General features: G+C 50.8%; 1 protein-coding gene across 1 annotated transcript; it reads right to left on the reverse strand.

Annotated features, from left to right (window-relative positions):
- Positions 1-10,047: 10,047 nt before the first annotated feature.
- On the reverse strand, positions 10,048-12,374 carry LOC142599696 (putative RNA-binding protein 19). The gene is made up of 4 exons (XM_075741432.1): positions 12,355-12,374; positions 11,947-12,194; positions 10,559-10,827; positions 10,048-10,086 (listed from the first exon to the last, which is right to left on the reverse strand). Exons 1-3 carry the CDS (start codon positions 12,372-12,374, stop codon positions 10,634-10,636), a joined length of 462 nt encoding a protein of 153 aa, XP_075597547.1. The 3' UTR covers positions 10,048-10,086; positions 10,559-10,633.
- Between the last annotated feature and the right edge of the window lie 279 nt (positions 12,375-12,653).

The raw sequence follows: 12,653 nt of genomic DNA on the forward strand, positions 1-12,653 counted from the left end.
ACTAAGAGAAAGCAAGAGGAAGAGAAGCCATTGCAAAGGATTATTGTTCTCGCCTGTTTTTTTTTTCCTTCTCCATTACCTGAACCTGTCCCCAGGTGACTACAGGATTTCATTAACTCACTGTGTGACCCCCTAGAAGAGTTTTATGGCCCAGGACAGACCCCAGTGGCCATGATGACCCAAAGCCACTGGCCCACTCGCCAACAGATATGCCGAAGCCCTGCCAGCACAGGGGACCCTGTGTCCACTGCTTTGAGCCCTCCAGGCTGCAGAGCAAGAGCGATCAGGGCTTCAGATGTTGCAGGGTCCTGGATGGGGTTTCCATTCCTCCCCTGGAAGGTGGTGCCCCTTCAGGGCAGAACAGGGTACAGGAGCATCCCTTAAAGCTGAGTTAAAGTGCTGTCAGGAGCCCCTGGCTGATTTTGCAACGCAGGGGGCACTTGCATGTCCCCTTCCGTGGGTAGAGTGGAACCTGGACACAGTTACCAAAGTACCAAAGAAGAGCGAGGGAAAGCATTTTCACTGTTACTTTCATTGATTTATTTACTTATTAATTGCCCAACCTTGAAAAGAACGAACGAGACTGCTAGAAGGGGCCCTAATGCTGAAGGCCAGCACTCCTTCCTGGCAGGCCTGCGGTGGTCTGCCACTCCAGAGGAGCGGCTGTCTCTTACGTCTTTGCTTGACACATTGCTGTTCTTCGTTTGCCACCATGGAGTGTCTGGCTTCCTCTCCAACCTCCCGTCGGGCAGCCTTCTCGTCTCCAGGCCGAAGACACCCCGTCTCCCAGGCCCCAGGGACCTCGGTGGCCTGCTGAGGGACTTGTCGCGGTGCAGCGGCTGAAGCTGTGACGCCATGTTGTCTTGTCCCCTTTTCTCGGGGCTCAGTGCAGAAGAGATGAGGGGTAGGGCAGAGGACGGGGAACGGGAAGGAAGCCTGCAGGCCGGCCAGGCGCGGAGGCAGGGCCGGCGGTAGGGCACTGGCCGGATGACCCTACGGCACCGCGTCGATGGTGGTGTGGAGGGGAGCCCTGGCACGATGTTGTGGTGCCAGGGGAGCCATCCTGGAGGTGGATCTACTTCCATCGGCTCCTCCTCGTCTTCAGGTGGATCCACCTCCATTGGATCTGCACCATCATCTACGTGAAAGATGACCGTGCAGCTGACGGTGCCTCCCCTCTGACGCAGCCTCTTCCTCTGCGCCTCCTGCAGCTGCTTCTGTGGGCGCCCACACAGAGATGAGTGCCCACTCGCTTTGCCTCTTTGGGTCTTCATTCTTCCAACCAGTGTGGAATTCAAGGACTCGAAAGCTCAACGAATGTGGGACAAGTGCTGGGGGCGGGGGAGGGGGGGGGCAGTATTTGTAGGGTCTGGAACAGAATGTGGTGAGGTAGCTTGTGACATCAGGAGGCCACTGTCATGGCTATGCAAAGAGCCATAAAGGGCTATCCTGGCAGTTGGGGAGCCTGTGGCCTTAAAGGTACCTACTGGGGGTAGGGGAGGGCGGCCCTTTCCTGGGCATCGCTCTCCTGTGGCCATTCCTAATGGACAGACGTTTCAGGGATCAGGTCTGAAATGTGGGTAAAGATTTTTCTGAGGAGGGATGGAAATGTTTGGACTCTACCCACCCAACATTTTGTCTCCATTTTAATGGCCAAGGGATTCGTACAAATCTATGTGAGCCAAATGGACACTTTCCACCAACTTTGGTGGAGCTTGGATCAGGCCCAATGTGAGTGGGTTCTACAGAGCTCGGGGAGAAGAGGGGGAAGCTTTGCAAGGTCTAACTGGTCCAGAGAAATGAGGATCGCTCAGCTGCCATCCCCCTGGAATGAGCACATGGTTGTTTCAGGCAAAGGCAATCTGTTCTTTCCACTCCTGAACGTTTATTTAAGTCAGGGTGGGAAAATCCAATTTAGTTGCCAATATCCCACTGGGGTGGTAAAAATATAAATACCACATATTATTATGTGTGTATTCTGAAAAGTGGTTAGTGAGTGTGTTTATTACATTTGTCCACTCACAGGGAGTTACTCTCTCTCTGCCCCCTCTCCTAAATTCACATGCTTCTACTGAATACGAGTCCTGCCGGGGCCTGTAAAACCACTGCGGGGGGATGGAGCCAGAGCGATCCTGTAGCCAGTTCCTTGCAGGGCTTCCCGCAGCACAGCCTGCAGAGAGGAAACCTCCTTCCGTGCTCTTGGCCCCACCTGACCGGGCCATTGCAAGGATGCGTTGTGATGCTTTCCCAGTGCTAAAGCTACATCATCTGTTCAGGGACCTATTTCACACCTCATCTACCAAGGATATGAATTGGTCACAGCATCATCCTTGGACCCTTATCCCCAACAGGAGCAGGCCATGTGTTTCATCATGGCAGTGCTGAATTTGACCTGTGATGGATCAAGTAAGGCAGGTGGCAAGGAGGATGAGTGCTATGAAGATGCGGTTACCATCCTTCTACCAACCTAGTAGAAGAATCCATTGCTGATTTCTCAGGGTGGCTGGCAATGGAACCCTATTGTGATGTGATTCACGTTTGGTTACTGGGAAGATGAAGAGGAGCTTTACCAACTATGTGTGAAGCCACATGACATCTAAAATCACGGCAGCTACCAATCCATCCCAAACCCACAGTGCTTTGTGCAGAGCCCTGCTTACAGATGCAGTTGTCAGCCTCTCCCAGCCCTGGCCAGAGAGGGAACAGCAAGAACCCAGAGCAATTTTGGCACTGCTAGGAACAGATCGGATCCACGCTGCTCCAGCCCTAGAACGCATCATCTCCACCCAAGAGCTACAACTGCCCATCCCAGCGCTGTTCCGGGATGCATCTTTCCACTACAGGAAACTTCATTTGGAGAAGATGATCTTTCTAACCTTTGCCTCCAAAACAATGTGATTACACCTTGGTTTCTGAGTGTTACGTAGGACAAAGGCAGCACGTCACAAAGCAGGGCCACTCACTGTGGCTTTCAAAGTGAGATGTGGGCAGGAGAGAGGGATGCTGCTTGGTGCGAGATAAGGACAACAGCGTCCAGTTCTTGTGGGGATGCTGAGACCATGTCCCTTGCTTCCAACTGACTCTTGCCAACAGGACCAACACTGCTCCTGTACCCCACAGTTGTCGCCTGCCCGTGTTGCCACCTCCTCGGGCTGGGTGGCACCATGTCTGGGTCGGTCCCTGGAAAGGTGCATCAGGATGGGAGGGAGAACAGGAGATTGTTTCCCACTTCTCTTACCCAGCACAGAGATGCATCAGCCCCAGTGCGTGAGGATTTACAACCGGTGACTCAGACTGCAGTGTGGGGCCCTGCAGAGGCCACGGGTACCACGGGCTCTGCAGGGCTACAGCCCCCTCTCCCTCCAGTGCTGCTTTGCCAGCACCCGTTTCTCCTGACTTTTGTGGTACCCACCCCACGGATAGATTTTCATTGGGCTTTTTGTCCTGCTGACTCCATCTGTTTCTCAGCCCCAGCTCTGCCTGCTTGGGAAGGGCGACGTGAGGCTGTGCCCCCTTTCCCACGGCTGGCACTCTTCCTCCAGGTGCCACCGCTCTGCCAGGACCGGTCATCTCCGGTGACACATGCCACCCTGTTTGTGCTGTAGCCAGGACTGGCTCTGGTCTGCTCCCGTTTACAGCAGTATCACTTCAGAGTAAGACCGTCCATCCCAGTGCTGTGCTTTGGGGGAGTTGCATTCAACCCCTGACAAGGAAGAAGAAAAATCACAGGTGGCATTCCAAATTTTTCACTTTAAATGGGAAAAGACTCCCAGGGCAGGTTCCCTCCAATCCGTGGGCCAGTCTCGATGCACCAGGCATTTCGGAGAGGATAGCACTGTTCTGGTGTCAGATTATGTTCTTCTGTCCTGACACCCACCAAGGCTTTGTTTTAAGATATTTATGAACTGGATCACTTTTCTGTGAACCCTGCAACCACCTGCAGGCTTTGAAACCTGCCAGTTGCATGGTCTTGGGGTGCAAGTTGGAGGGGTTTTTCAGTTCGCGCGCTCCCGTGTCTGCTCCAGCAGTGGCACGGCTGATGGTGTGCCCCAGCTGAGGGTGCCTCTGCTGATACACCTCATTTTGCAGAGCCAATAATAGGAACCCTGACAACCATCAGCATTTCCAAACCTGAACCTAGATAAACTTAGTGCCAGGTGAGAGGTGGGTGACAGGGTCTCAGCTTGGGCTGAGCGCATGTCACCAAAACCCAGGAATCAACCTCGGAACACCAATGTAGTGTTAAAAGGCAGGCATTCGTTATTGCAGCGCTGGATGCACGGGGGATAGCTCCACCTAACGTGCATGCCAGGTGATCACCAACACACAGGTTATGTAGGAGCAAAACATACATATTCCTCGTTTTTCCAAGAAAAGGCAGTCCTATGAGAATCATTTCTTAGAATCCATTTCCATATTCTCCTCCCCGTCACGCATGCTCAGTGATTGGAGTCGGTGGTCCTCAAGGGTCTCTGGTGGTCATCAGTGGTCTCGCACCCGTGTCCGCTGGGTGACCCTCTTCTTGTGGGCACGCGCAGTACCCTTGTTGTGGGTGCACCTGTCCGTAACAACTTACTTCATAAGATTAATATTCCCAAACCAGTTGGGTAGGGACTGTACATGGAACGCAGCAGCATTGTACCTTGCCATGGTCAGTTAGCTTCATTACCTATTACCTTGGTTACAAACTAATTATCTCAACCTGATTCTATAGTTTCTGTTTCATGGCCCCTATCCCACGGTTACACCCATGCAGAGGAGCTGCCACAAGGAAAGAGTCCCTTTTCCTCGATGACAAGTGGCTTGAAGGGTTTGCGTTCTCCGCTCCACAATAAATTGTAGTAAGCAGGGTGCAATCTGCTAAACCTTATTGTGATTGGTTGTTTTTACTGGTGGAAAATGGGTTTAAAACGGGTACAGATCATTATGAAAGGAGGACCACAGCCTTTCACACGTGCTGGTCCTCCAGGTACATGCAAAGAGAGGTCTGTGTGGATACCAGAGCTCCTGCGAAAGAGCTAAAACACCCAACCAGCATGTTTCCAGCCAGCTGAGACCTCTGGCCACCGGTGGCCTGGGAGACAGAGGGAGGGAGGGAGGGAGGGAGGGAGAAGTGAGTTTTCTTACCAGCTGGGGAAAATAGGCAGTGAAGCCTATGGATGGAGATGGACTGCAGGGTCAGATGCCAAAGCAGCCTTCCTCGGGCTGCTGGTCAGACCCCTGTCAAGCCCTGGTACCCTGGGAGGCAGCAGCCAGCCCTGCAGCCTGCGAGCAAAACACTTCAGCTCCAACACGACTCCTCCTCCTGTGCTTTCCAACAGCTCTGCAGCCCCCCAGCCCCAACCCACTGCACTGGTGGGCCGGGGGGCTGGAGGCATTTTCCCAGCGCTCCAATGTAACAGCACCAGTGGGAATGTTTACAGCACGCTGCCACTTCAGGGCTTATCGGCCTCCCTCCCTATCTCCCACTGCCCCAGCCTGATAAACGAGGGGCTGGTGGCACCCGGGGGAAGCACCCAGAGCAGGGGATGGAGCTGGGGACCGGCCAAACACAAAGGTGGCAGGGCTGGGGTGCTTCTCCTGTGAGCCCCTCCGTGTCAATGAGGATGTGGTGGAGGGGAAGCAGCAGGGCAGGCCCTTCCCCAAAGGGTAACGGAGAGCAAAGGGTCGGACTGGGGAGCAACCAGCTTCCAGGCCTGGGGCAAAGGGAATGTCCAATGGAGAGGTGATGGGAGCATTGTGGGAGTGAAGAAATGCATCCCCACTAAAATCAGAGGCACACCAGAGTGGCTCTAGTATTTCTGGCAAGGTGGAAACTAACTGCTGACACCTGCCTATCTTGGGCAGGAACAGGTTTTCCCTAAATTAGCCTAATTAGCAGGAGATAAAAAGCAGCTCACCTGGGGCTGTACCTCTCTGCTTTGTGTTGGAGTGGTGGCTCTGAGCTGCAATAGCTTGGGAGCATCTGCGATGTCCTAGATGCTGTGTGGATGCTAAAGGTGTGTCTCCCTTACCCACTGAGCAGAAAAGTTCAAAAAGACTTCTTTTTTTTTTTTTTTTTTAATCTTCAGGAAAGAAAGACACCCTGGTGCATCCCTATGGACACCTGAGCAGCCCCTGCACATCTGTCATGGTTTTACCCCAGCTGGCAGCTGAGCACCATGCAGCTGCTCGCTCACTCCCCCACATCGGGATGGGGAAGAGAATTGGAAGAGTTAAAGTGAGAAAACTCGTGGGTTGAGATAAAGACAGTTTAACAGGTAAAGCAAAAGCCACGCGCACAAGCAAAGCAAAGCAAGGAATTCATTCACCACTTCCCATGGGCAGGCAGATGTTCAGCCATCTCCAGGAAAGCAGGGCTCTGTTACGCATAACGGTTACTTGGGAAGACAAACGCCATTGCTCTGAACGCCGCCGCCCCCCCCCCTCTTCCCCCAAGCTCCTTATAAACTGAGCATGATGTCATATGGTATGGAATATCCCTTTGGTCAGTTTGGGTCACCTGTCCTGTCTGTGTCTCCTCCCAACTTCTTGTCCACCCCCAGCCATCCTGCTGGCAGGGCAGTGCAAGAAGCAGAAAAGGCCTTGGCCCTGTGTAAACACTGCTCAACAATAAGTCCATAGAACAAAAACATCTCTAATTATCAATGCTGTCTCCAGCACAAATCCAAAACATATCCCCACACTAGCTACTATGAAGAAAATCAATCCTCTCAGCTGAAACCAGGACAGCATCCCTGGGGGTCCCCCAGCCGCTCCCCGGCCAGCCTTCAGCCACTGTGGGTGTGGGACATACCGCTATTGTCCTCTAGCGGCTCCTGGCCTGGGGAAGGCCCAGGGAAGGCCGGCTCCCCGGCACCGGGGATGCTCGGGTCCTGCTTCCAGTCCCCCCCACTCGGGGACACCCAGGCCCAGCGTTGCGGGTGCGATTGCACCCGGCAGCAGCTTGCCCATGTCCGGAGGTGGCTCACCCACTCGGCGGCACCTCGTCCCTTCATCTCACAGGGGCCGGACCATACTAGGAACAGCTGGCGGTGGTGTTTTGGGGTTTATTTTGCCCAGGGTTTGGTGTGACAGACCTGGCTTGCAGCCCCCCGGGCATGGCTGATGTGCACTTACACCTCACACTGGGTTGTTTCCCAGCCCGGGAGAAGGTTTTTCCCCGAGCAAGGAACCTCATGTTTGAGATTTTGGAGAATAAATGAAATAGGGAGTTTGTCTCAGAACACTCCATAGCTTTATTTTAATGCATTTTAAACCATTCAAGCTGAGAAGCACGAGGCTTTGGTAAAATGCACGTACAAGAAACCCAAGAGGGAGGTAGTGAGACTGTGTGGGAGCCAGGGCCCAGCTCTGCAGCATCGCTGTGAAGCAAGAAATTGAGGAAACTAAGAGGCAAGCTCAGGGAATGGAAGGGTATTTGTAAGGGGAACGGCCTTTGCATAACTCCTGGGATTGAGGGAGGGTCCTCCCTCCATGCAGGGCCTTGTGAAATGCAGGGGGAAGACAGGGGCTGGGGAATCACCATCTATTTTGGAGGGTTGTGGTGGGCTGACCCTGCCTGGGGCCAGGTGCCCACCAGAGCTGCTCTATCACTCCCCTTGTTCACCAAACAGGGGAGAAAAAGTGTAACAAAAAGCTTATGGGTTGAGATAATGACAGGGAGAGATCACTCACTAATTATCATCACGAGCAAAACAGACTGAACTTAGAGAGGAAATTCATCTCATTTATTACTAGGTAAAACAGAGTAATGAGAAATAAAATCAAATCTTAAAACACCTGCCCCCTGTAAGGCCCTGATAACAAGTGAATGTCGCAAACCCCCGTCTTGACATGGACAGGGATGGGCTGATGATGACCAGGGAGTGTTGAACAAGGACGGAGCCTGCGGAGGCAGGATAACATCTTGTGAGACCACTCCTCTATTCCTGAAACACGTAAACAATGACCATCTGTGCCCTGTGCACCATGTGCCTGTGACAGGTCACCACTCACTTGGTCAGCCCTGGGGGGAGGGGGGCAGTGAAACCCCCAGGACCCCCACAACCCACCGACTCATTTCTAGAACGTTTCTGAACATTCCTGAGCACATACTGCGCCTGCTCAGTGATGACAGACCCCCGCCTATGGGGCAGGCACATCAGGTTATAAAAAGTGGAAGCATTTCGGCGCACGCCCACCACCTGAAGACTACAGCTATGAGCAGAGAACATCGCTGGATCCAACGGTGGTGATATCTTTTCTCTCTCTCTCTTTTCTTTCTCTCTTTCTTTTCCTCTCTATCACTCTCTTTGTCTCTAACTTAATTTTCGACACATTAGGGTAATATTGTCACATGTTTTACTAAACCCTTACCTTTCATGGTTCTGCTAAGTTTTGAGCATTGTTATGACTTTTGCCAAGCCTCTATCTTTTGTAGTTCCACTGAGCTTTAAGTAAATTTATGATTGGTTTGAACCTCTAAAGTAATTGTCATTACTTCTGCTTACCACGCAGAGAATTAAAAAGTTAACCTCACCCCCTGAGTGGGATGGGACATAGGCCAAGAACGGGCTTCAGACACAGGCTTACAAACTAATTTGTACAAACCCCCAACACCATTCCAACCAGATTTAAACAGTATCATTTTTATATCAAGAGCAAGATACACTTGAAGCATGACAAAAACCAAGGGCCAAAGAGCAACAGGCACAGCTCAGTCACTTGCCAATTCTTTGCTGCTCCCGACACGGAAATCCGGTTAATCCCGTGTTAGCTGAGCAGAGGAAACCACCCCCACCATCTGCCTGGAAAAAAACCTAAAAGAACAGAAGATACTTCCACAGCGAACACTTCAGCAGCTGAGCACTCTGCCAGCAACATCAGCCAGAACAAGAAGGAACAAACAGCCCTCACCTATGTCTTCTTTTTTTCGCTTCAAGGCCCTTTGCACTTCTGCTTCACTCTTCAAGTCAACAAAGATGTAAGCTTGGAGGAAGGAAAGGTTCAACTGAGCATCATGTGGGGAACACACAACCACTAATTGGCTAATTAAGGGTGAATTGGACTTTCTTTAATATGGATTCCTATAGATAAAGCATTTTGCTCCCATCCAAGTGTCAATCCAGCCTGAAAGGCAGACTGGAAGTCTGCCTTTTAAAACCTCATTTCTACATGCAAACCAAAGCAGCCTGATTTAACAGCTGAAGGAGGCTTTCACAGGTGTCTCCAACAGCAAATAAAAGGTGCACCTGCTGCTAGGCTATGAAAGGAAAACAGCATATAGCCAAGTTCCCTGTCAGCTCTGAGGACCTGCTCCTTCAGCCTGTCAGGAGACCCACCTCGGCTGAAGACTGCTCTGCAGCCGATATGCACAGGTCAGCAAAGTCCCTGGGCACTGCTGCAGGTGAACCTGGGGAAGAAAGCTTTCCTTGGCATGGTTTGGGATGGTTAGGGAAGTTCTGGAGGCAGATCAAAGGAAAGGCTCCTGCTGCTGCTCCTAAGGGAGCACAGCCAACACTCCTCTGCCCATGGCATCCTACGGACAGCAGCTAGGGCAGGTGAGCTGCAAAGTCACAGAAAGGTCTGGAACAATCGGGACATGAGCCAGCAATTTGGAACTGCAGATGAAAGAGCAGAGGGGTGATCGAGAGGTCCTCTGACTCACAGATCCAACCTCCCTTCCACATGTACCTGTATTTTTCCCCTGGGCACTTTTTCCTATCCGGATTGCCACTGGCAAGAAGAATTCCTGTATCTTTTGCTGCAGGAAGAATTATAATTGTTTAAGTAAGTTCTCAGATAGAGGAAGCACCAAGTTTGAGATTTACAGTTTTTTTATATACACTGTAAAAACACTACATGCACCACAACATCTCTGCACAAAGCCAGTTCAAAAGTTTTCCTGACTGCCCATACAACCCTCAAAACAGCTCCAGAAGTGAAGACAGAAACCTCTGCAAAGATCATGCTGAGTTACACACTGAAGACACCCCCACGCCTCCATTCCCAGCTTTGTAACAAAGCTTACCTCAGTGATGTTCAGGGGGCACCACGAAGTTTCGCCGTGTGTGGTGTGCTGCCTTGCGCTGAGCTGTCTTGGTTCTGGACAGAAGGGGGGGCGGGAAGAAAAAACATTGGGTGAAAAACAGCAAAAGTCATAGCACAAGCAGCTGGTCTTGCACAAGAAGCAGAGAATCTTGCAACTGCATCAGCCTGGGCAGGAGGGTGCAGGTTTGGCTGGGATAGTTAAACCCAGTTGCTAAAAACTGAGTTCTGCATAACAGCGTTTTCTGTAGAGAGAGAGAAGGACACAGGAAAAACAGAAAAGCCTCAGAAAAGGGCACGAGCAGCACTTGTTTGGAAGCCCTCTCTTGGCGGGGAGGAATTCAATCAGCACTAAGAGGCGATCCAGCAAGCTTTTTTAAATGGCTTCCGCCCAGTGAGGAAAGAAAGCTGGTACCTTGGGGTGCCACAGACTTCAGGCTTTCAGCGCATCCCCTGAGCGACTGACAGACACACACCATCTCCATAAACCTCCTGCTTTAGATAAGGCAAAAGTCTAATTCAGCTCCACCTCTAGCGTGGATCCTTTTTTCTTCTTCTCCGCTGGCGTGTCTTGCTGTGTTTGTAGGGCTTTTGGCTTTCCCCTTTAATCTGCGTGGGTGCCAATGGTTTCTGCAATGCCCGAATCCTCCTCGCTCTCGCCTTCCTCTTCCACCTCCTCACTACCTGTTTCCTCCTCTGTACTGGATGAGGAGGAAGAATCCTTCACCACTTTAGATTTCAGGTAATCCATATCCGAGAGGTCTTTGCTGGTAGCTGCCGCCTTCTCTCCTTTCTTTGCTGTCAGAGAGGAGAGACCAGAGAGGTTTCGCACACACTGCTGCTCTCCGCCCAACCAGGTAAAAGCTGAGAACAGACACAATCACAAGAACCACCTTCCTCTCCTCTACCCTTCCCTTTTCACAGGGAGGAAAGGCTCGAGAATAGCAGAGCAATTTGATCTCAGCAATTCCAGACCGACATGTCTGGATGACTATTTTTCAAAGCAACAGCTCACGTACAAAACAAACTGAAAAGGAGATTGAGGAACTCCACAGCAGAGTATTCTGTCTCAATTTTAACTAAATACTTCAGACAGATGCCAGAGAAGGTTTTCAATTGTTCGGTTTAGTTTTGCAGGGTCAAGGACACAGGAAGCTGTTTCTCCGAAACAATCCTCCCTACCAATGCTCAACTGATCATTTCAGTTACCCAAAGAGAGGTGAGAAGCAGCAGGGAAATGCCATTCACTCCAAAAGAACAGCATGAGGAAATACCATACAAGGAGGGAGAACGGCTCCAAACCCACATTTGTTGCTGGTGCAGAGACACTGGAGACTGAGATGACAGACACCAAACTGCAGCCCAGGTTTCTCAGTTGTCTAAGTTATCCCGCTGCTCCACTAGATAGAGTTTTCCTTTCCGGATCCAAGACACTGAACTCTGTCCGTTCCCATCAACTCTGACAGGGCCCAAGGACACACCAACATTTCCAGAAATACGCCTCAAAGGCGGACCAAACCAGTTCACAGACATCAGCTACGGGTTACTAAATAAACAGAAACCACATCCAGCTCTGGAAATCCTGGAGATGAAAGCAGCCGTTGGCTAGGAGAGCACTGAAAGGAGTGACACAGATGTTTGCCCTGTTACTCTCTTCTAGGCATTGACTTAAGGGCCCATGGAAAGCACAAATGCCATCCCCTTAATACCAGAAGCTGCATTTCCCCCAGTTCCCCAAACTTGAGAATACAACCATACATCCACCACACGCAGAATGAGTCTCACGCTTGAGAAACCACCTTCCCGACTACACGGTCTCCATTTGGAGGCAGGACTCGGAGTTCGGTCCGACGAGCACACCTGCTCCCACGTCCACTGAGACAAAGACAAGCAAAGGGTAACAGTTCCTCTCGGTACCTTGCGTTTCCTTCTCATCTTCAGAGGGTTCATTCCCATTCCCATCCTCCTCCTCACTCAGCTCCTCAGACTCGTGTGAATCAAAGTTGAGATAATCGGCTGCTGCCTTTGATTTTCTCTTCTTGGGCTCCTCTGCCAAAGTGTCATTAGCCCAAGTGGCCACTTGAGACCGTTTCTGGTAAACCACCAAGAACTCCTGGAATGTTTCATCTTCTTCCAGCTGTTGAAAAAGAAACCAAGCAGACAAGCTGTGAAGACAGACACAGGAGAGCTAGTAATGAGTTTGATTTCAAAAATATCATCTCATTTCCAGCAATGCAGAAAAATCCCTAAGAGGGGAGTCCCCTTTACACTCACAAGGTGAGCACCTAAAGTGACTAAAGTCTTCTCAAGATCTCTCAGTCCTACTCTTTCTTTTTGTAATTCATGTTTAGAAAGTACTTTAAAGAAAAAAACAAAACATTAAAAAAACAAAAAAAAAGTACAAGTTAAACATGACAACAGGGGAGAAAAGGTACAATGAAAAAAAACTTACGGGTCGAGATAAGGACAGGGAGAGATCATTCTCTAATTATCATCATGAGCAAAACAGACCGAACTTAGAGAGGGAATTCATCTTATTTATTACTAAGCAAAACAGAGTAAAGGAATGAGAAATAAAACCAAATCTTAAAACACCTCCCCCCACCCCTCCCATCTTCCCGGGC

The sequence above is a fragment of the Balearica regulorum genome, unplaced genomic scaffold, assembly GCF_011004875.1.
Source record: "Balearica regulorum gibbericeps isolate bBalReg1 unplaced genomic scaffold, bBalReg1.pri S39, whole genome shotgun sequence".
Classification (NCBI taxonomy): domain Eukaryota; kingdom Metazoa; phylum Chordata; class Aves; order Gruiformes; family Gruidae; genus Balearica; species Balearica regulorum.

Bases quoted from the DNA above. Each gene is read 5' to 3' on its own strand.
- LOC142599696 (XM_075741432.1), bottom strand. From the start codon at position 12,374: ATGAATTACAAAAAGAAAGA. The intron at 12,195-12,354 runs GTAGGACTGAGA...CTGTCTTCACAG, and splicing joins ATGAATTACAAAAAGAAAGA to CTTGTCTGCTTGGTTTCTTT. The intron at 10,828-11,946 runs GTACCGAGAGGA...CCTCTCTGACAG, and splicing joins AGATGAGAAGGAAACGCAAG to CAAAGAAAGGAGAGAAGGCG.